This window comes from Puntigrus tetrazona, chromosome 1, assembly GCF_018831695.1.
Source record: "Puntigrus tetrazona isolate hp1 chromosome 1, ASM1883169v1, whole genome shotgun sequence".
Taxonomy (NCBI): domain Eukaryota; kingdom Metazoa; phylum Chordata; class Actinopteri; order Cypriniformes; family Cyprinidae; genus Puntigrus; species Puntigrus tetrazona.
The window spans coordinates 22,064,854-22,089,125 of record NC_056699.1 but is presented as its reverse complement, the minus strand read 5'-3'; the positions used below and the strand labels follow the sequence as shown (position 1 = coordinate 22,089,125).

Genomic DNA, 24,272 nt, shown 5'->3' with positions numbered 1-24,272 from the left:
GTGGATGAAAAGACAACAACTAAATCTAGAGAAGCACTAAACTTTCTTTTATTCATTGTTAATCTCCCGTTATTGTTTAAATTTGCATATATCACTCACTTTTTCATTCTCTTAGGGTTGTATTTGACTTGATAAGCCCGCAGGATCAGCTTATCCGGGCAGCTATCAAACTGATGCGGGATCACCTTCTGAAAGTGCTGTGGTGAGATTGTTAAACAAGCATCAAGTGTTGCTGTTGTTTACGGTGTTGCATGTGTAACATATTGATGCACATAGCAGAGACCATTTTCCTCTAACCTGTGACATTCCCTCCATGTCTAGCTGTATGAGGTCTGTCTGGTTGTACTGCAATATCGCTATTCCAACTCGGAATATGATCTCCAAACCCTGAGAACATAACACATAGTATTAATATAATCACAGACTAACCACTACAACAAATGCTCACACCCTAGTATATTCATTTCTCAAATAAGCAAACAACCCCTAGATACATTCACACCTTTGAAAAAAAAAAAAACTGAAAACCTGCATGCAACACATACAGCACACACAAATACTGCACTTGATAGTGCTTGAATATTACAGTGGGGACTTTCCATTGACTTTATCTCTCGCCATAATACTGACTTTACGCTTTTACTCTAGCCTCACACAAACCTTAACATTTTACATTTTCACTATAGTACACTAAAATGCGCATTCGGGTTAATTAGGACATAAAAACAACTTTTTATCCTTTTGAGTTTTTCAGATTTGACTAACTACCTGGGAACATTTTGTACGATATTGTACAGTCAAGCCAGCAACATGCAAACACACACATAGTGTCTTCTGTCCATACCTCATACATAAAGATGTCAAATATACGTGTTGCAATTGGCAGGGGCAGGAAGGTGAGGAAGAGTGTAAGAAACCAGGACGAGGCATACATAGACGTATGGAAACTCTGAGAGCGGAAATGAACGTTCAACTCTGGCAACTGCTCCTGTTCACAGAGACAAAAACACATCAGTAAAAAAAAAAAACATACGGTGAAAGACATTAGATAAAAATGCTTCTGAGAAGGTTGCCGAGTGACTGTGTCTATGCACTATAAATGTGTTGCCTCCTAGTGGACAAACATGACATTGCATACATAAAATGCATGAGAAATTGTAAAAATGATATAGATAAAAAAAAAGCCTTAAATAAATTGTGCCACTTAAGTCATATTTTGGCCCACATATCACTGACAGTAAAGATATTTTTCGACAATTAAAATGATATTAAGCAGCAAAACCCTAATAAACCCAATAATTATTATTATTAATAATAATAAATGTTCATATTAGAATTTTTATTGAATCTTTTGACACTAAATAATGAAGTAATGATGCAAAAAATTCAAAGATATACATTACATTTTAAATATATTAAATTAGTAAACATTTTGAATTTTTTAGTGAACACATGAGACTTCTTTCACAAAGAGACTTCTTTCTCTGTACAACAGTACATTTTTCATTGTAAACTCTATACACATATTCCATTCTATTCCATTATCAAACAGTCTATATTGCCATTTTTCCTTGAACGCTCCTCCAGTATTATATGCACATTTTTGTTAGCCTGTATTCTGTAAAGGACCCGTCCTTACCTGTAGCAAGTGTTCAAACTGGTAGATGCATAGACCCAGCTCAGCCATGCTGGGTTTAAACAACTCTCTAAGCCTGTACTCCTGCATTAGTCTGACAAACACACAGAAGGCTTCCTCCTCGGGCATCTACAAACGCACAATGAATTTCATGTATGAAAAGTTTGGTTCACAGATATTTCTTTATCTTACTTTAGTTCGTTATGATAAGCAAAATGCAGAAGCAAACCTGCATAAGTAGCAATCCTACGATGAAGGCACTGCCCTGACAATAACCAACCTCACGATCCACAAGAGAGTATGCCTGTGAGATCAAGAAAACATCTATTAAAATATATATACATATATATGCGTGGGTCATCTGATATTTCATATACAGCTGATTGGTGACGAATGTGATGTAGGGCAACAACACACTGTGCAATGGAGCCTAGAGAACATGGTTAGATTGTCCCTAAAAGTCTAATTATGGGGCAAGAATGCCACTGTTTTGAGTTTTTTTCTCATATTCTCATATCATATAGCAGTATCACATGAGCAACAGGCTGAGTGAAATATCACATGAGTGCAAATGCAAAAGTGTTCTTATACAACAGTTCAGTATGAAAGAAGTTAATGTGTTATTTTAACGTTTTGCTCACTTTTGCTAATGAAAATATAAAAGAAAATATGTAGACAAAGCAGAACCGTTGCTGCAAAGATGTAGTTTGAACGAATCAAATGAATGAATAAATCACTCAGTGACTCAATCATTAAAGACATTTACCACTACCTACTGGCAGTTTTAATTTATTATATGGAGTTTATTATTTAGACCATTTTATTAAATAAATAAATAATTTCATATTTTCACAGTAATAATAAAATTAATCAAATAAATTATTAAAAGGTATATTTCACTCACCCAAAAATGACATCATTCACTCAGGGGGTGTTATCCCTTTAATGTTTTTTAATGTCTTTTTAATCAGTGTGAAAATTACTTTTTGTTCAATAGACCACCACTCACTCTTTCTTTCCTTTGCTCTACCGTGTCTCCACTTCATCTCTGATCTTTCTTTCAGTACCAATTTCTGTCTTTCTCACCTTCATGACATTAAACAGAACTTCCTGTCCCAGGCTGTCCTGGCCTTTGAAGAAGTCGTGCTCTGGATATGTGCGGGCAATATCTCTGCGAATGAGTTTTTCACAGGGTGAGGACATCTTTAAGAGTTCAGAGTACTGATTCTTTACTGGCATGTCGGTGGCATTACATAACAGCTGCCAAACGATTGCTCGGAAATGATGAGGAATGCCTTTCCTTATTAGCTCCTGCAGATAGAGAGAAAATAAGAGATGAATGTGCAAGTTTCAGATCCACTCGCCTAGCGTCTATGATGTTAGCTAACACATCTGAATCATACAGAGGACCGACCTTCAGAAGTTTGTCTTTCTTTCGTCTCCACTCGTCCCACTCATTGACAATCCGCCCCCACAGGATCCAAGTGTCTTCTTCCAGATGGGACAGGTTAGAAGACGCAGATGAGCTGGACACCAGAGAGGAGCCACTATTCCTCCGAGATCCACTCATTGATCGCATGGATTTGGAATCAGCTTCTAGCAACCTGAATGCAACAAAACACACTGAGATCAGGGCATACAAATTGTAGTTACTCAAAAGGAAGTGGGTTCAAATTCTGTAAAGGAGGTTAAAAGTATAATTTTTCGAAGGTTCAGGGTCTGTAAGAAATTGATCGTTTTATTTAGCTTTAAATTGATTAGTGATAGTGGTTAGATGTAAGAAAGTAAATTGCTTGAAATTGAAAGTAAGGGTGCCATCACTGCAGTGAAGTACATAAAAAAGGAAAGGTAGCTATTTTAAATCATAAATGTTCATCACATACTGACCAAGTCTTTTCATTGGGGGTATTCACAATATTTACATTGATATTATGCATGTGTGCTGATTAGAAGCTTGAAAAGCTTGGGATGACAACAACAAATAACATTAACTAATATATATATATATATATATATATATATATATATATATATATTTTTTTTTTTTTTTTTTTCATTTTCTAAAGAAAAATTCCACACTTTTGCTTTCCTTGAACTCAGTAGCTACAGTGAACGCATTTATAAAGAATGTCAATAATATGACAACTGTTTCATCTTAAAAAATGCACAAAGCTTATTGCAATTCATTGGATGGGATGTGCACTACAATTAATGTTGGTTCACAGATCAAATGAAAGCGGAAACACTAAACACTAATATTAAACTACCCAGCCCAAAGCCTCTGCGAGATTCTGGCCCCTAGAATGTCTTGGGTCCCACCTTCAAAAGCAAGAGCATGGTCACATTAGCGTGATTTCAGTCAAATGCCGCAAGGAAAACAGTCTACTGTTCACTGTCCGCAGTGCAGTGATGTATAAAGCACAGCCGACACAGAAACTAAGCAGAATTCTGTTGTCAACTTAGCGAAATCATGTGAAGAGCTTGCAAAATCTGCACATGGAAATGTTGCACCCTTACTCAAAATTTCCAGTCGCACTGATTGCTATTGAAATGACTGGATTCTGTGCGAGAAATTTCATAAATCTGCGATAAATGTGACCTTTAAATATTTATCTTCCCGAAGGCAAACGTAAATGAAAGTAAGTCTGATCGCCTCTAAAGTATGTCAAATGCGTGTCCATAGCATTGTGTAGGGCACAAAGTTCGTTCAAAATTCAAGTATGAGTAATAGTAAGGCACGGTTGCCTTGGCAAAAACCACTACAACACAATACAAATGCATCTTTATACACGCCACCACCGCTTGAATTCAAAATACTGTATATCAGTTTATTAAAGCTTTGTGAAATCTCAAGGAATCTTGGCGATTTTGTCTGACAGAAGCACAGAGGACGTTTTAACTAATTTTAACGAGTGCAGCTGCGGTCCTCTTAAATGGCCCATTAAAGTTCTGGATTCAGCTTGGTAACTGTTGCTATTGTTGTTGCCAGGTAACCGCCACAACTGATAAATAGCGAAAGCTTGTTACATATCAGCTGTTACAGGAAGAGAAGCTTAACTGCTGTATGTTTGCCTCTAACCGGTCAAATGATAAACCACACACTTCGCTTTCTGTCTCAAGCATAGCGTTCTCTAAGTTGAGGCGTTGCTATTTTCAGAGGGATGTCAAGTATCAAAGTGCAACACACTACGTGCGTGTCTGCATCACACATGCTTTGACATTTGCTCTGTGCAATAACCCATTTAAATCACTTTTTTAATGCAAAATGGGATATAGAAAAAAGTTCCTTTTTTAAATATATTCAAAAATGACTGAGAACTGCTTATATCGATCAAAAATGTAAATGATCATACGTACATCAAGAAAAGTCTATTATATGCTTTGTGTGAGTAACTTGAAAAAAAAAAAAAAAAAAAGTCATTCTTCCTTTTCAGTGAGCTGTTAACCGCTGAGACCAGATCACTTTAACCAGAGTTTAACCTGATAAATCAGATTTGGCAACAAATTATAACACATATCCAAGTGAAATAGATTATTGAAGAATAAAAAAATGCATGGAGAATCTGGATTCTGTCCATTGTTTGTTGACTGGTGGAGGCAGATATGAATCTAAGATTGCAATCGATTGTAAAATATGACAGACGGCTCTTATTTCTTTAAGAGCTGCTGCTCTGACACGCATCACGTTTTCTCTCAACTCTTTTTACCTTTTCTGACCATCTTCAGCTCTTCAAGTCTTTATTAATCTGCTGCCGAGTTGAAATGAGTGTAAGATGAGTAACACACAGTGCAGGGCTGATGTAGAAAACTATTTCAGAGACCTGTTCTTAAATGCGACTCATATATAAAATATACTATATGCATGCAGTAGTAAGGAGCTTTAATCGCCTTTTTGGTCATTTTCATGACGGCACTTCATGCACGTAGTTTATTTTCGCACGGTGGTATGAAAAGTTACAAGCTACAGCGCCTCGGCACCTCTGTGCATGCGATTGAAGATCACGTACTCCGAGCACAGTACAGTTTCCGCGCTCGCTTCAGTCACGCCTAGCGAAGAACGTGAACGTGAAGTCTCCTGTTTGATGTGGTCGTAAAGACGTTCTGAGACTGAATAAATGCACTTCTTCTCAACGGAAAAAAAATGATAGAAGCAGAGTTAAACTGAAGAAACTGACTTATATAAAATACCTGCAAACTGATTAGAATGTACGTTGATCTTGTTTTACCTGTTCTGTTCCTCCAGTTTAGCCAGAAGCTCGAGCTCGTCTGGACTGAGATTCTCCGAGTCAGCCGGGGAGGCCGCCGGGGCAGAGAGCGCAGCATCATGGGAACTGGAATCAGGACTGAGCACTGGGCTGCCAGCTAAAGGAGGGTCGGTCTCCAGTCCGGGGGGCGAGTTGAGGTCCTCCAGCTGAACAGGACCTGCCGTCCCTCCCTCTCTCTCTGGGCTGCTGCTATGGCTTGACATGACGGAGGAACCCAGGACAGAAAAAGTCGAGCGGTGACGTGGAGACTTGGAAGGATGGTACAGGGTTCTTGCCGCCGTGGATGTAAACAGGCCTCCTCGAAGACGTGATTATCAAGACTGGGTTAATCTGTGGAAAAAAAAAAGGAAGTGAGATTATGTATTGAAGGGCTGCATAATTCATTGAAAAAAACAAAGGTAGTTGTGATTAACTAATGAATTCAGTGTTTATGGTAATATTGTGTAGTACTAAAAACATACTATAGCATGAAATAAACAACCACAGAAAGCATGTTGAATGATGCAGTACATCTTACAGAGGGGTTTTAATTATGGAAGAACGCAGGTGTTTTTTGAGTAATAAGTAAAAATAACAATTTCTTTAAATCGCCTGCTGTTGGCCATATCACAATTTTAGTTTTTTTCTGATTAATCTCCAAAATAAAACTGTCAAATACAAAGCATCAAACATTAAATAAATGAACAATTAACTAGTCTGTACTCATCATACAATTCCATTTGACTAAAATTCGGCTTTGGCGTTTAGTGCCGATTCGTCCAGACTATTTAATAATCCGGTCAAAAGTTACGTACCGTATTTCAGCATGCTACCTCATACTTAAATGGTGGATGACGTGCAAAGCAAAGCCGTGAGGCTGATTGAATACTACCAAGAAGAAAAATTACTGTACAGAATATGTGATTAAGTAAGTGTTTCGTACTGCATCATAACAACAAGCTATCTGTGCATCCTACAACAAACCACAGACACAAACAGAGCAGCTAAGCCACAACCTAAGCCTTTAAAGAGAGAGAGAGGGAATGCACATTATATTTAGAGTATAGAATAATGGGCGGATGACAGAGAAAACAGAAAAACACTCATGAGTTCACACACACAATACTAAATTACTGAAGACAGACAAATGTGGTGTTTTCTCCAAGGAACATTAAAATTTAGAGCCTGTTAAGCCCCGTTTGGGTTTGGAAAAGAAATAAACTCTGTTTCTGTAGTTTCACATAGTCAGACATCTGACTAATCAGTAACAGGTCTGGTCTACACTGAAACTTATTCTGGGCAAGAACCGCAAACTAGACAGGAAGAAAACATTTGGTTTTTACGTGACATTTAGGGACAGGGTTATCCGAAACCATAACAGAATAATAGAGAAAAAAATACAATAATGCTGTGACAGTTATGCTGAAACCACTGGAATAGCAGAAAATGCTTATATACTGAATAAATACTGACCTTTTGGTATATTGTTAACTTTTTACTATGTGCTTAAAAGTCTCAAGTCTCTTATTCTCTGGAATGCTATATTAGTCAAAATGGAGTAAAACTTTACATTTGTGAAATATTATTAGAATTTAAAATGTGTCTTTTAAAATGTAATTTATATCTGTGATGGCAAAGCTGATTTTACTTTACTACAGTGATTGCTCTAGTCTCCAGTGTCACATGATCCTTCAGAAATCATTCTAATACGCTGATTTGCTGCTCAAGAAACATTTCCTCTTATTATTGTAGAAAACAGCTGTGCTGGTTAATAATTTTGTGGAAAAAACATGATAAACCTTTTGTGAATTTTCAGTAAAAAACAAGTGCATTTATATAGAAATGTCTTTACTACCACTTTATTTATATTAATGAATTTAATGCGTTCCACCTGAATAAAAATAGCACTTTCTTTCGATATATAAAAATAAATAAATGAAAAAATCATACAAACGCCTTAATTTTTAAAAAGTAGTTTATATTTTAAAAAGATGTCACTAAGCTGCCAAACCTTTGAAAATACACAGATTATTTAATTCATATCAAAGCAATTCCTTGCAATTTTGAACAAAATATTCATTGGAAAGTCATTGGTTGTCTACCAGTGCTTTAAAAGTGTAATGGTTCTCGGTTAAAAAAAAAGTGAGCCATACTCGCCACCTTCGGTTTGCATTTTGCACCGTGATTAATCCCAATCCTAACGATGCATATGGAAGACCTGTTCTGGTGAAGAAAACTAAGCAACAAATACACATTTGGACCAATGTGTCTGCATTCGTGTGCAGTTCTGCAAGTTTACAGCCAAACCACTAGATGGCGCAGTAGACTACAGGTACATAGCACTGCGGCTGATGTTTCAATCTCCACGTGTACTGGAAATAACAAATAAATAAACCTATATATATATATATATATATATATATATATATATATATATAAGCATTTAGAAATACACTTCGAATAGTACAGAAACCACGACCCCAAAACCCCAATGCAATCTGTGGGGTGACACTATTCCTGGTAACACTTTACTTGACACTTTAGTCTCACTATTTTCCAAGCGCTTATTACTTAAATACTGCACATATCCTGCATTCCTAGCCAATACCTTTATAAGCAGTAATTATGCAAACGTCTTAGTCCATATTGAGAATCTCGAAAACCTTTGATTTCTACACAAAGCCAAACAACATCAAAAAACGGTTTACTTTAAGTACACTGTAAGTAACTTTAGATAAAAGGCCTCCAATTGCATAAATGTAATATTAAAATGCATATGTCCAAAACATGCCACATGCACAGACAGTCTGCCCCTAACATGCGCAAACATTAAACTACTTATTCTTTCATGAGGGAGAATGCAACAGTAACGGAAAGATAACCCACGGCTAAAAATAAAGTACAAGATGAAACCTTTTTAAACAAAGTAAACACACACTGTGGACAATGGCAGCATTCATATTAGAGGAGCAGTCTAATCAAAAGAACCATTAACAAGTGCATGAATCCAATCCCCCTGACCAAGAAACACACACACACACACACACACACACACACACACACACACACACACACACAAACACAAACACAAACACACTCTCATCTCCGGGCAGTCGACGCACCACAACCAAACACGACAGCAGTCCTGAACCTAGCAGCAGTCTCTGTGTGATCAGCGGGGCTGGAGAGACCCTTAAATAAAACTGATGATGCAAGATCTTTATCCACGGCATGATAGAATATTGCAATCATCCCTATTACCGGTATACATTTTTTTTGTGTATTTTATATATTATGATTTGTTTTCATTTTAAATCCGAAGTGTTTCTTTTCTTTTTCTTAATGGATGATGATGATGATTTGTGTCTTTGTTGTTGCATTTCCTTTCGGTGCCAGTAGTGTCGGAAAAATGTAACTCTCAACCAAAGAGAAAAATGCAGTGTCTGTGTAGCACAACCACGATGCTGATCTACAGCAAGCCACAACAATCACCCTTATTCGAATTCACTGCTACGTCAGATTTCATGGTTTGCCAAAACAGCATTAAAATACGACTAATTCGCTGTCACTGTAAAATCTTAGAACAAACGGAGCATATATTTTTACACAAAGTTTAAAATAAATGGACAGCGGAAATAATACGAGAGGTGCAAAGGCCTTATAATCTTGGTAATGGCTCATAAAAACTGTGTGGCTGTCTGTCTGTGTGTGTGTGTGTGTGTGTAGTCGTTGAATACAATAACAGCACTGTGTTTGCTGCATCTGTCTCTTTCTTCTCCTGATGAGCAGCATAAGTGTGGTTATTGTAGCTCTTAGCACAATGTCAATCACACACTCCCTTCCCCCACACGCATTCAAACCCAAACCTCAATCTCGCTGTCTGTACCGTCACCTACATTCTTCATTGACAACCTTTAACACCATGCAAAAATTTCTTTTCACCTAGCGGCAGGGGAACATTTGCATTATTTAATATAAACCATTCAAAGACACTGTTCGCTACCGTTTAAAGAAATATAATATAGTATTACATTGATCAATAGGACTTTGCTACAAAAGCATGTTTCAAGTACGCTACATTTTCTATTCAATAAAGTATCTTAAAACAAGTATTTCGTATAATATTAATTATAACGGGATATTTAATGATATTTCACAGTGTTGCTGTGTTTTTAATCGATGCAGCCTCGGGGAGCACAAGTGCTTCAATGAACTGTATTGAATTGCTATAAGTATATATTTCATTTCAGCACTGAAACAGTCAGCTATTAATGTGGACGCAGCGTAACGACAAACAACACTATTCTGTTTCCAATACCAGAGCAGAAATACATTCGGCACCCATGATTCATTTACTAAGATGATGAGAGTACGTTTAGCAGATCATGTGACGTCAACAAGGCAAATAACATTTTTTATCATGTACCGTTACCTAAGGTCCACTTATAATGCTATCAAGATTTCTGCATCAAAAAAACCCATCATAATTTAAAATAATAAGTTATATTTTCTGTCCTATTTTTAACTGCTGTGATTTAGGTTGCATGTGTGTTACAACGTTACTATCGGCGCAGCATCTGCTTTTAGTTTAATTCCTGCATAGAATTGTGCTTTGTTTGTAAACAAATCCACAGTAAAATGAAGTGAACAACGGATCAAGTTCTTACTGACACAGCTTGAAACTTCATTAAAAATAAGGTGACCATGCCACATCCCGAGGACACATTTCTGCAGGGGATTTCTAAATTGCCTAAAATAACCAGGTTTCAGCCGTCCTGCGCTGTGCGAATCGATACAGCGGTAGAGAGCAGAACAGACGGCTCCGTATGCTTTCCAATCTCTCACACGGTACTTTGATCGCTTTTTTTTTTTTTTACGCAATTTAGAAATCCTGGGCAGAACAAGTAGCACATCTGGTCACCTTATTAAATATAAAGTTCATCCACTCTTTCTAATGCTGGGATCAGAAGGAAGGCATTGCAAAGACTGTTAGCTTGGGGAATATAGTATACCGCATACTGTGACCACTTGTATATCAAAAGATTTTAGGTTTTGGTTTCTCGTTTCATGACCGCATTAACATACTTGTCAAAACATAATTGACCTATCGATAAGCCCCGCCCCCTTAGTTACTGTTGCTCTCTTGGACAAACAAATGGAGTTGCTCACTGTTTCACAATGACCTTTTCCCACAATGTTTTTACACACTTCTGGACACAGACGGCCACCGAGTGTGAATTGGTGGATGGAGTTTATCAAATGTGTAACATTAAAATTGTAACTTAAGGAGCGTATGATACCCAGAAAATTAACGTTTTTGTGTTCACTTGGATTGAGTTTGAATGCTTAGGGACATTTAGCTCTTTTTTACTTGGATTTAGAAAATTGGATAAAATAAATTATAATAGCCATCCTCTCAGGATCTCTGGAATCAGTGTTACAAGTACCCCAGACACATCGTTTTCCTTTTTTAAAGCATAAACCCCATAAAAACTTCGGGTCTCCCAAAGCTTCTTTGTCGCTGATACTCGACTGCCATTGGCACGTCTGCGTTCGAGGGGAGGGGCTTACCGAGAATCGAAATGGACTGTGCTACATTTCTAATGGAATAAAATGTGTAAAAATTAAAATAATCTGCGTCGGCTTAAATTTAAGACGATCAGTAACACAGGCAGGCAGACGCACACACAAAAACACGCCTAAATACACGAACACATACACGCAGCTCTATACAAAGACATTTTAGAACAAACAGCGTCGTGCATCATAGGCGTGGACCACTTGTTGTGTATGACTCAAACATCACACAATGGCTTTAGCTTCATCATGGAGCTCCTCTGCCCTGCGTGACATTCCACAATCACACACCCTCTTCACCACAACTGCCCTTCACAAAGACAGCCAATGACTCATTCACAGACTTGACTGAAGAGACGGCGTGGTAATTTAGGGTGAACGATCAAGTATCTTAAATATGATCATCAATACGATCGGTTAATCTAGCATGAAATGATCGATCGCTGGAATGATCGGAGAAAGAATTGCATTACATGTCTGCCTTGTTGCACAAATGTTTCATTGCATTAAGGGGTTTGAGCAAACAAGGAGGGACAGTATTGCATAAACATAATTAATGGCTAACCAGGTAAGATCATGTGGGCTAGCTTGGCACGTTGGTCCACAAAATGAGAAAGCATATACAGCCCGTAGAGATAACAAACAAGACTGCTGGTATTCATAGGCCGCGATAAAGCATCACTCCCGGGAGTCAGCCATGCTTACTTTAGTTAGGATAACATATTATTAGCATAAATTCTCAATTGACCTTATGACAGCAATGACTTAAGCATTATTGTAGCTTATCAAGGGCATGTGGTGTATTTCTATTGGCTAAATTATTTCAAATGCAGTTTATTATCACTCAGAAAACGGTACAAGCTTTGTTTTATCTGGTTGTTATACTGAAACACTAAATATAAAGGGAGAAGACAAAATGTTAAAGTTAAACTGTCAGTGTTGTGTAGGCAATTAGCAAAATAATTTAAGTGATCAATGGATAATCTCAGTGGGCAGGGCTTGTGCTGATCTGGTTTGGGGAGATAAAAAAATGCTAAATAAAATCAACAATGAAAACAACCATAGCCATAGCAACAGAAAATAACATTAAGCTATGACACAGAAAATAAAATTGGGTTAATAAACAATTTAGAGGGCAGAAAAGGAATACGACATCTGCCGTGAACCAAGAGCAGCTGCAGTGAATTTAAATTAGTATGACTAAGTAAAACCCAACAAACGGCAGCAGCCGAGCAGAGACTCAGATGGAAACAGGAAAAAGTAAGTACAGGTCCGTTATAACTGTCACGGCTGAGGAGCCGCAGCTGCTCTGAAGCGAAGTCATCATCTCTCTGTCGGACGCACATAAAATGTTCAAAACACATGCGGGGTCAGCCCAGCCTTCAGATTCTTGTGCCGTTTGAAACGGTGACGTGGAGTTAGCCAGAAACTATAAACCAAGAGAAAAGTGTGACAACGCCAGAACACTTAAACACAGATACAGAAAGGAAAAGAGAGATACAGCGAGTTAAAGAGGTCGCAGAGGGCAGATAATGGCTTTCTCTCTGGCTCTCTTGGGCATGTGAACTACATAACGGCTTGTTTGTCCAGATGAAAACACAACAGCAACTCTAGCAGTTAAACGTTCACAGTTCACATGACCAATCTGCCACACCCGCGAATCATGTTTGCTTTGACGTCACTTAAAAATGGAATAAAGTGCAGCCCGTAGAACAAAAACAATGCCTGCTGTTTATTTATACAATTGCAAATTTAACTTGTTTTAAGTTACATGGGGGGAAAAAAAAATCGGTTTATATTTCCACATTTCCTAAATGGTGCAGGACTCCATGGAGGCATGTACCGTCTTTGCTCATGGGCGCCAAATTCTGGAAAACAGTGCGGCAATCACCCAAGCTTGTAAATGCCATTGACTAACTACTCCGCAGAAACAAAACACCATAAGAAGGCAAAAGCACAAATATAGAAATACTTGTAATGTATATATTAATATCTTTTGCCTCAGAATACACAGATGTTCAATGGCCACCAAAGGCACTTTTTTCCACATAATGGCGCAGTTAAGCCAATTACCAACACGGGTTAACCAACCAATTCTTGAACCCGGAGAGATTATATGCATTTCCAGGCATATTCATTTATTCTTAACTGTACTAGCCTGACTAGGGATCACTATCTTCTCAGATGTTCACACACTGTGTACGAACAGCGGGGCTGTAACTACTGTGAGGTAAGATCTAAGTATCTAAACATATCATTTAACAACTGCTTTAGGATAGAAATGATAAATGACCGATAGTAATGTTCAGTTCAGTTACACAAAAAGCTTTTTTTGTGTGTGTGTGAAATTTAACATTTTTGTACTGAAAATACAGACAGTTGTTTACAAAACTCACGAATTAATGTAATGAGCACTTTTTAGCATATTTAGCAATCGTCGTGAGCTCACTATTACCTCATCAGGCCCGGCTGATGTTGCAATGGTAAAGAAATGTTGCTCACACAGATTTTGTGACCTTGTTAATGTCTGGTATGAAGCATGACCTCACACTCCAATACAAATGGATACATGAAAGTGTTAAAATAAAAAGACCATCCAGAAATAAAAATGTTGTCACCAGTTACTCACCCTTACGTCCTTCCAAACTTATATCACTTTCTTTTTTGTGCAACATAAAAGATGATATTTTGAAGAATGACGGCAACCAAAGGATTTTAGTTCCTTTCGACGTCTATTTTGTTTTGTATATATATATATATAATTGAAATCGATTGGAACCGAAACTCTTTGGTTATCAATATTCTTCAGTGGATATTCTTTCATGTTCCACAGCAGACAGAAAGTCGTACAGGTTTGGAATTACTCGTGAGAGTGTAGATGAAGACCAGATTTTAATTTTTAGTGTGAACTATCCCTTTAAGCAATAAAGCTCCGATTTAACGCCCGCCAAATCCTCAACTGCAATGACATCATTTTCAAAGCGAGATCTTCACGTTCACTTCTTTTAGACAAAAGTAAAGAATTACAAAAATGAATAAATAAAACACCAGTGTGGGACCTTTTTATTTTTCTTAGCTGCTAACAAAACCACAGTGTATTCATTAAATACAGAGTCAAACAAACTCTCCTCCCTACCAAAACATGTAATCAGACTGGCCTTAATCATTAGTGAGCGCAGGCAAGAGACACACAATTAATCTCTTAAACTGTATTTCACGACAAACCACAATGAAAGACCATAACATCTCACCAGGACATATCCCCGGCTGGTTGGTCCGAAATATCAACAAAACGCAGTGTGAAAAATGACTAAATGAAATGTGCTTAACAGCCATGACAGTCTGCTGCATGTTTAAGCTTTAATATCGCGACAATGAAAATAACGCGAAGCCGTAGCACGCCATACAGGTCTTTCAAGAAGCTTGAAGATCAAAAAGGCCTAATTTAGTAATAACCGTTGTTTCTTTTTGCATGATGCACTCTTATACAGGCTACTACTGCACAATAAAGCCTGTAGTCTGGATTCAGCAAACCCTGATGTAAAAGCACCACCAGGGGGACACCGGTTCTTACTATAGGTGTTACGAATTCATTATTAGCGACATATTATATTTTTGCGGAGGGGGGGATTTAGTGATACGGTTGTTTTGATTGTGGAGCGTTATGACAATAAATTCAAAAACCCTACGCAATGCAGGAAAGCTGCGTTGAATTCAAAGCACAGTGGTGTTTAACGCATTTAAACGCACGGTGTGTTTCTGGGTGGCTTAAATTAGGTCGTAATCCGTGTAAAATAATAAGGGTGTGGATGATGAATTTCCCCATGGCAACTAGCAGATGGGCAAACGGGCAAATCACCGCCGCTGGTCCAGAGAGATGGGAGCATGAGCGCGATGCGCTGGAATTTCCCCGCTTTGTCCTAGACTGCCTCTCTGCCATATCACCCCGATTAACATGGCAAAATAAACGCTGTACACAAATGGATGGGTGCACACATAATGGTCCAGCGACCACACACTGTCACTGATGGAAAATGCATAGAGCAATGCCCACCTGAATTTCGCTCTCATTACTCAAGCGGCTCCTGCGATCTTGCCATATTAAAGATGATGGGTCACAAAACCGCCAGCTATCGGCAATCCTTTTCCCGACGAAGCAGTTGGACCACTACGGTAAACCGGGAAATGAATACGGAACCATATTGGACATATTGGATGTGGATGCTCATTTAGAGGAAAATATGAGTCGTCAGGGCGAGCTTCCTCAAGGAGAGCTGCGGTCGACGCCTACAAGAGAAATCCCCGCCCAAGTCCCGCCCACTACCTTGTCCGTAATTTCACAGAAATGCTGGTATAATTAGTCATAAAGTGTATGGTTATAATAAATACGCGTTGAAAATCGACTCATAATTGCTATCCGTTTTCCGATTATCTGACGGTCTCGCTTAAAATGATCCATAGTGCAACGATCTAACGTCAGCGGATCTGATGTGATTGACAAACGCTCCACCAATAGAAGGGTTAAGCTAGAGGAACGGTCGTGATTGACAGCTCTTTCCACCAATCCGTTTTTTTTCTTAACTCAGCCACAGTGGGTAGCGGGCAGGTGATGTTGCGGTGATGATTGGAGTAACTGTTAAGAACATGTTATCTTCTGAAGATGGACCACATTGTTCTTCACGGCAACTGCTATACTTCTTTATAAACAATAAACATAAAATAATAATCCGCAAGCCGAGTCTTGTTGACATTTAGTACATTTAATTTTTTAAGCTTTATTGATGAACTGCTGTCTCCTGCTTGATATGTCCTGACACACTAAGCAGAAAACAGAAATAAATTACGTGATATAATTTTAAAAGATATATATATATATATATATATATATATATATATATATATATATATATATATATATATATATATATATATATATATATATATGGTTGGCACACGTTTATCACGCTAGGCCTAAAATCAGAATGCATATAGTGCCATCGTGTGGACACTTTAAGGTAATGCTTAGTGACTGATTTAGAACCCGCCCACAAAATCGATGCGGACTCATGTTACCCAATCGCAAACATGCGCTCCGTCGCACACATTATTGACGTTGAATGCGACCAATGGGAGAGCTCAGTTTTTATTTCCGGGGAGCGCTATAAACTTAAGGCCTAACTGCACGATTCACGAGTGCCGACGTTCAGTACCAACATCCAAAGGTAATTTGTTACGCTTATGCCCTTAATAATTCTAATTCGTTAAAAATATGGTAGTTAATAGTACTCGCTTTCGTATTTAACTTTGTTTTTAGAGGCTACTGCAGTATTGAGTCGTAACTATTTAAAAGCAGTACAGCTGTAGACATCTCGCGCTTCATTAACGTTAGCCGCGCAGCTTGAAAGGCGAAATGCGAGCACGAGAGCGGTTTCCGTCCAAACAGCCTCGTATTTCACTCTTCACATGTGTAACAAAACTTTATAGCTACGGTTATTCTAGCAACTATTTAAAAAAAAAATCGCTTTGGTCCGCTCGGTTAGATCGGAAGATTGGTTTCGATGGGACAGCGAATGGCGGCTCTATTGTCTGAGCGGTAACGTTAATCAATTGTCCGCATCGGAGCTGGTTTTACATGTTTCACATGCAATTTGTTTCATTACCTTTTTTCACCATCTAGATGCGATTTACCAAGAATGTTTAAAGACAACAAAAGCGATGAATTCGAGGAGTTTTGAAAATGTTGCATTATTTTCCATTCATTAGTTTAGGCTCAGATTGCAAAACACCGAGCAGCATTTTAACATGTTTTGTTTGTATGTGTGTGTATATATTTAGTTTATTCTTCATTAAAATATATTTATATGCCTATATGTGACCCTGGAACGCAAACCAGGCTTAAGTAGCGTTTGTAGCAATATCCAACAATACGTATTGTATGGGCCGAATTTTTTTTTGGGACATTAAGATGTTTTATAAATCTATAAAAAAATTTAATTATTTATTAGTAATAATGAGTTGCTAAGAACTTAGTTTTAGACAACTTTAATCCCTTTTTTTTTTTTTGCACCCACAGGTTTTCGAATAGTTGTATATCAACCATATATTGTCCAAACCATATTTCAAAGCTTGTTTATTCAGCTTTCAGAAGATCAGGAATTTCAGTTTAATAAAATTGACCCTTATGCTTGGTTTTGTGGTCCAGGGTCGCATATCGTTGTAGAACATGTTTATATATTGATGTAGATGTAACATTTACATCTGTGTTTCCTGTAACCAAAAGTTACCATGGCCGAAAACGATGTTGATAATGAGCTGTTGGACTATGAGGAAGACGAGGAGCCGCAGACCGCTGCAGACAGTGCAGTCCCAGCCGGCAAGAAGGAGGTGAAAGGCTCCTACGTCTCCATTCACAGCTCTGGCTTCCGTGATTTCCTCTTGAAACCAGAGCTGCTCCGTGCGATCGTCGACTGTGGCTTTGAGCATCCTTCTGAGGGTGAGGGTTTATGCCATGTAATAACTTATACTAATACTAGATGTCTTGCATAGGAGCAGCAGTCTATACATTTAAAATAGCATTGCAAGTAGTTATTACATCAGAACATTCAAGTGCCTAGTTATTTTAAATTTAAATCTGCATTAAAATGCAAACGTAAGTGCAGCTAATGATCAACATGCAGAGTTCATGCTGTCGTGGATTCATTGTAATTGTATTAAGATGCTTTTTGTTTCCTCAGTCCAACACGAGTGCATTCCTCAAGCCATCTTGGGTATGGACATCCTGTGCCAGGCAAAGTCTGGTATGGGAAAAACTGCCGTGTTTGTGCTTGCAACACTTCAGCAGATCGAGCCAGTGGATGGGCAGGTGTGTGTTCATTGAACTAGGTCTTGCAAACTCCAATGCATTACGGTTTACCTTCCTATCTGTATAAACCCAAATGGCACAAGCTTCGCTAGCTTGTACAAAGTCAAACATGTTCAAGTCACTGCATTAATTTAAATGTAAGTACAGTACAATTACAGTAAGTCAAATTATTAAAATCTAAGACTTTTTATTGTTTTATCATTCACATATATATATATATATATATATATATATATATATATATATATATATATATATATATATATATATATATATATATATATATATATATATATATATATATATATATATATATATAACCAAACCTTTAAATGATACTGTCTTCATTTTTACACACATTTGTAATTAACAATTGCTCCAACATTGATAATAATGGTTTTGCATCCAACCTTGCAGAGCATAATGTATTTGTCAAGAAGTCTCTTAATTCCAAACCCAGTAAAAAGACCAGTAAAACTTAGAATTTTATTGACATTTGTTTTAAACGTTTCTTGACACTGATCTCAAAAAATGGTTCAGCAGCAAAATTGTCACACTTGAAGAACTTGAATAACTGCTACTTTGTATAGAGACTGTTGTGAGATCTTGTGGTAGTTATGCACGTTACGTCAACAAAATTGTCACCCATTTTGTCTTTTTTTGTTTTCCGTGCAGGTTTCTGTGTTGGTTATGTGCCACACACGTGAACTGGCCTTTCAGATCAGTAAAGAGTACGAGCGCTTCTCCAAGTACATGTCCAACGTTAAGTGTGCCGTCTTCTTCGGTGGTCTGTCCATAAAGAAGGACGAGGAGGTGCTGAAGAAGAACTGCCCTCACATTGTAGTGGGAACACCAGGAAGAATCCTTGCCCTCATTCGCAACAAGACCTTGAACCTCAAAAATGTCAAACACTTTGTTTTGGATGAGTGTGACAAGATGCTGGAGCAGCTCGGTGGGTTGGATTACTTCATGTATGGGCCAGTTCACTGAGCTGGATGTTTTCCCGTCAGTCAAAGGAGTAATTGTGTGTGATTTGCATATTAGATATGAGACGGGATGTCCAGGATATCTTCAGACTGACCCCTCACGAGAAGCAGTGCATGATGTTCAGCGCCACATTAAGCAAAGAGATCAGACCAGTCTGTCGCAAATTCATGCAAGATGTGAGGCATCCTTTTTGTTTGTATACCTCCTACTTCTTTCAAAATCTGTGAATGGCGTTCTGAATTGCAAAGTTTCTTCTCGCAGCCAATGGAGGTGTTTGTTGACGACGAGACTAAGCTTACCCTGCATGGCCTTCAGCAATACTACGTCAAACTGAAGGACAGCGAAAAGAACCGCAAGCTGTTTGACCTGCTTGACGTCCTCGAGTTCAACCAGGTATTTGTCATTTCAGCTCATTTTTACAGCCCCTGAGCTCGAATGCGGCCGCTGTCGACTCAACCGTTTGTTTGGCTGATTTGTAGGTGGTGATATTTGTCAAGTCAGTTCCTCGTTGTGTGGCTCTGTCTCAGCTGTTGGTTGAACAGAATTTCCCTGCCATTGCGATCCACAGGGGAATGGCTCAGGAAGAAAGGTGAGACATTTGTTGGTCGCTTATCTTGAAATGGTTGTGTAAGAAATAAAATGCAGAATAGTTTTTCTTTCTCTCTTTACGCAGATTGTCCCGGTATCAACAGTTCAAAGATTTTCAGCGACGGATCCTGGTGGCTACTAATCTGTTTGGTCGTGGGATGGATATCGAGCGTGTTAATATCGTTTTCAACTATGACATGCCTGAGGACTCAGACACGTACCTACACAGGGTACCTATGCGCGATGCAGTTGTTCTACTAACACATCCCCTAAGTGTAATAACAACTGCCTGGAAAAATGGACAACTCAAGATTATTAAACTGTTATCCTCATTTCTTTTAGGTTGCTCGTGCTGGTAGGTTTGGTACAAAAGGATTGGCCGTTACTTTTGTATCAGATGAGACGGATGCAAAGACTCTGAATGATGTGCAGGACCGCTTTGAAGTCAACGTCGCAGAGTTGCCAGAGGAAATCGACATCTCCACCTACAGTAAGAAATTTGTCAGACCTGGATGACCAGTTATGAGTATGAGTTTGGCTCATCCCTAGTTTGAAGCATTAATTCACCCCTATATTAAAATTTCCTTGTTTACTCACCCCCATATCCAAGATGTTTTTTAAAGGTGAACTTTCCATAATTTTTCACCATATAGTGAAGAAGGGCTTTATATGTTCCCAGCCAAGGGATAAGGGCCTTTTCGAAGCGAAATGATTGCTGATTTTGTAAAAAAAACACATGCTCATCTGTGATGCACATCCCCCGCTCACGTATCGTGTTGGATACATGGTGTCTTCTTCTTCGTTTTATTAATTAGATAATTATTGCTTATTTTGATAATTTTTTTTTGTGTACAATTACAGTTTGCCTCCTAATGTTTCTTTCTCTTTTTGTTTTTCTCCAGTTGAGCAGTCCAGATGAGCTAGAGGTGTTCTGAAGAGGTGATGGCTGTGGTCCAGCTCTCCCTATCTGTGTCTCAGTGTAGTTTCTGTGACAGCGGGAAGAGAGAACCGCCCAGTTTTATTTTCATATGATCATGCCCAAAAAGCCTTTTCTCCATTTGTGTACTTTATTTTATTGTTCCAGGGGATTGGTTGGGAATCCTTTTTTTACTTCTGTTAATTGTGGTTGGTTGTTGGTTTGAGAATTAAAAACGTTTTATACTACAAGTTGTCTGTGCAGTATTTCTGAAGTCATTCAAAGCTTTCTTTTTAATGCTAAAGTGCATTCTTCTGTTCCAGTTTAATGTACAATGGACTGTTACAAGTAAGCAATTCTGTTTCTCTACTTGAGTCATTACTGGATGTTCAACCTCTTGAATGATATTGTGGTGGAACTGCCTGTACTTTGGTGTTTAGTCAGAAATGGTGAAAAGCTACATTTCTGTAATTCTTAGTGACTGTTCACTCAAAACTAAAAATTCTGTTCTACAGGAACCAGGCTTTTTTTTTTTTCTTTTTGAGCCACGTTTGTCAAAATCTGAGTAAATTACAGAATTGGAAGTGGCTATGTCTATTACAGATACCAAGGATATATATTGCAGTACCAGGTCTGATTTGAATATGATGATCATGAAGAATATAATTATGACGAAAGGAAAAAAAAGTTTATTATGCATGTTTTATTGATTTAGCGACTTTTTCAGTACATACAAAAATCAACTTTTTAAATGATCAACTTTCAAAAATCTACTTTTTCATTATGATCGGTTAACACTTTTTAAATAACCTTCCTTAGTTAATACAATAACCATAGCAATGAGCAATATATTTGTTAAATAAATGATCACAAGCTTGTTTAAAAATATTGTACACATTGTGAAGTGTACATTTTTTAATTGGAGGAAGTTACCAAGAGATATAACCTTTTTTTTAAGGTTATTAAAAATAGCTTGATGACAATATTTTCATAATCATTCTATAACCATTTCTGTGCAATTCAAAATGTTCTATGGAAAAAATAAAGAAAAAAAAGACTGCTGAATGTTTATTCGTCTAAACAGTAATGTAAGTGGTTGGGCATCATTGTCATGGATTTACGAGTGCTTTAAAAATTATATATGAAAAAATATTTTACAACAATACATATAGTACATCAAATTTATTGTGGAATTTAATCATTAAATTATTTCCCTAAATGACTTTTTTTTTTTTTTTTACAATATATTAGCAATAATATATAATATAATTGTAACAGTTGGTTATGTGCTATTTACTAAAATATATACAACAGTTATGTAAGTATTAAAGCTCTATCAAAAAGAATTTAACAAGGATACAGAGAAGAAAGAAATTGACCATTTCATTGTTTCTGCTTTGTGCCACTGAACTGGCAGATGAAATGGTTGTAGCAAACTGACTGCTTTCCATTGTCGTAGCCCCTGTCGTGACACTCGGAGTGGTGGCTGATGTGGTCTCATTTCGTGGATCTGTTAAAGAAGGTTTTCACCAAATAATGAAATATAATTGATATTATTTTTGCATTTCCTTTTAAAACAAAAGATAGTAAAGGATATACCCCCTTACAATTAACTAAGCAAACATTCCTCAAGATAAAAGATGAAACAAAAAATGTAACACTCACAAGCAGAAATACTGGATGTGATGACATTCAAGTTGACAATGTATTCATTAATTGTGTCTTTCAAAGAATCCACTACATCTGTTATGTTCGGGACCACACTCTGGTTTTGAAAAATTAGCTGAGATGTTACCCCCACAGAGCCAGGCCTAATGAAGAAAAAAAAATGGAGAAAATGGTTTTTTCTTCGTAGTTGTATAAAAGCAGCAGAATAAAGGTAACGAAAGAATTATCAGTTGATATTTGCTGTATTGGTCATATATTTTAAATATATTGTGTATAAATATGATGTTAAAATGCATAAATAAGTGTTTAGAGATAAGATAAAGTCAGTTTTTGTAATTTATTTCACTTACCAAAACTCTATGATAAACACTCTCAAAAATATAGTTGGGAACACATATCTATATCCCCGATTAAGCTGGAAAAGAAAAACAATGCAGATTATTTACTTGCTACAGTCATTGCAGGACCAAAGTACAAAGTTTTTTTATCATTTTGTTTTTTAATCTAAAATATTCCTTCAAATTTAAGAAGATTTACCTCAGTTGTTACATTCCGTTCCAGTGCTTTATAAGCAGATGTTGATTTATCATTGTAATCTGGAATGAAAATCCGCACTATTCTAAATTTTAGATAAAGGTATCCCTCTTTTTCTGTGGGAGGATCCAGAGATGCTAGAGTAGTTGGTGGTGGTTTGGTTGTCGTTGTTCTCCTTTCAGTTGTTTTTGGAGTACTTGTTGATTTTGCTGCAGTTTTTAAAATGGCACTTGTTGCATTTGCCTTGGTTGTTGTAATGGCTGGTGCTTTGTAAGTCTTTGGTGGACTGGTGCTTGATGGTTTGGCAGACATTTTTGTGTGTTGTGGTGTTCTTGTTTTTGCCTGTTGATAGATTTGTGTTGTGGTGTTCTTTAATGAGACTTTAGATGTTGTTCACTTGGTGTTGTTGAATAGTTATTTGAAACATTTATGCAAATTTGTTGATTGTAGATAGTTGTAGAAGGGCTTGTGCTTGTTGAGTTGTTGTTTAATGATGTAGCGTAGTGACTTGAAGTCTAGCTTGGCATTTAAAACGGTTGAAATTCTTTAAATTTAGTTGTTGTTGTGTTAATAACTTGGTGGCAGATGTTGGTTGTTCACTTGGTGTTGTTGGAATAGTATTTGAAACATGATGTTATTAGACAAATTTCTTAGATGTTGTTGTTGCTTTGAGTTGTCATCTCTTGGGAATTGCTTTGCTTGATTGATGGCAAAATGGTTGTTGTTTGAAAAGTAGATGTTGTTGTTGGCAAAAGCGTAGTGTCTTGATGAGTTATTATTGGCTTTTCAGATGTTGATGACAAAATGCAGAACAGTTGTTGGTACTGCTTTTTCGGAGTTGTTGCAGTGGCATGTTTCAGATGTTATTGCTCATTGTTTATATCATTGATGTTGCAAAGCACAGTTGTTTCAGCAATAAAGTTTGTGCTTGCAAAATGGTTGTTGTTTCAGAAGTTGATGGCAAAGTTGTTGTTGTTGCTTGCAGTTGACAAAATGGTTGTTGTTCGAACTAGATGTTGAAAAGTAGATGATGTTGTCAGCAAGTTGTGTTGCTTTGATGGATTTTATTGGCATTTCAGATGTTGCAGCATCATTGCTTGTGCTTGTAGAAGTTGTTGATGGCAAAATAGTTGTTGTTGGCAAAGCAGTTAGATAGATGTTGTTGGCAAAAGCGCAGTGTACTGCTTTCAGCTGTTGTTGGCAAAATTATTGGCATGATCTGTTGATGTTGCTTTGAGTTTTTATTGGCATTTTAGATGT

The 24,272-nt window shown here is 37.4% G+C and overlaps 3 protein-coding genes across 5 annotated transcripts in view; 1 reads left to right on the top strand and 2 right to left on the bottom strand.

Moving 5' to 3' along the window:
• The window catches only part of evi5l (ecotropic viral integration site 5 like), a 37,956-nt gene extending 22,226 nt beyond the window's left edge, over positions 1-15,730 (bottom strand). For 2 of the 3 annotated variants that reach the window (XM_043242893.1, XM_043242885.1), the window contains exons 1-9: positions 15,512-15,730; positions 5,863-6,231; positions 3,051-3,240; positions 2,723-2,947; positions 1,866-1,940; positions 1,640-1,765; positions 845-988; positions 298-387; positions 100-197 (exon numbers count right to left, since the gene is read on the bottom strand). In XM_043242893.1, the coding sequence (XP_043098828.1) occupies positions 100-197; positions 298-387; positions 845-988; positions 1,640-1,765; positions 1,866-1,940; positions 2,723-2,947; positions 3,051-3,240; positions 5,863-6,104 (1,190 nt within the window). In that variant the 5' untranslated portion in view covers positions 6,105-6,231; positions 15,512-15,730. Of the gene's footprint in view, positions 1-99; positions 198-297; positions 388-844; positions 989-1,639; positions 1,766-1,865; positions 1,941-2,722; positions 2,948-3,050; positions 3,241-5,862; positions 6,232-6,695; positions 7,602-15,511 lie in introns of those variants that run through there. The other variant, XM_043242877.1, reaches the window with a different exon arrangement.
• An 851-nt stretch (positions 15,731-16,581) lies between these two features.
• ddx39aa (DEAD (Asp-Glu-Ala-Asp) box polypeptide 39Aa) lies at positions 16,582-21,061 on the top strand. The gene is made up of 10 exons (XM_043249987.1): positions 16,582-16,679; positions 17,738-17,950; positions 18,192-18,319; positions 18,995-19,271; positions 19,364-19,482; positions 19,568-19,699; positions 19,786-19,895; positions 19,980-20,124; positions 20,237-20,384; positions 20,797-21,061. Exons 2-10 carry the CDS (start codon positions 17,743-17,745, stop codon positions 20,811-20,813), a joined length of 1,284 nt encoding a protein of 427 aa, XP_043105922.1. The 5' UTR covers positions 16,582-16,679; positions 17,738-17,742; the 3' UTR covers positions 20,814-21,061.
• Positions 21,062-21,197: 136 nt separating this feature from the next.
• On the bottom strand, positions 21,198-23,333 carry LOC122352554. The gene is made up of 4 exons (XM_043249999.1): positions 23,016-23,333; positions 22,829-22,893; positions 22,476-22,621; positions 21,198-22,320 (listed from the first exon to the last, which is right to left on the bottom strand). Exons 1-4 carry the CDS (start codon positions 23,322-23,324, stop codon positions 22,136-22,138), a joined length of 705 nt encoding a protein of 234 aa, XP_043105934.1. The 5' UTR covers positions 23,325-23,333; the 3' UTR covers positions 21,198-22,135.
• Positions 23,334-24,272: the final 939 nt, after the last annotated feature.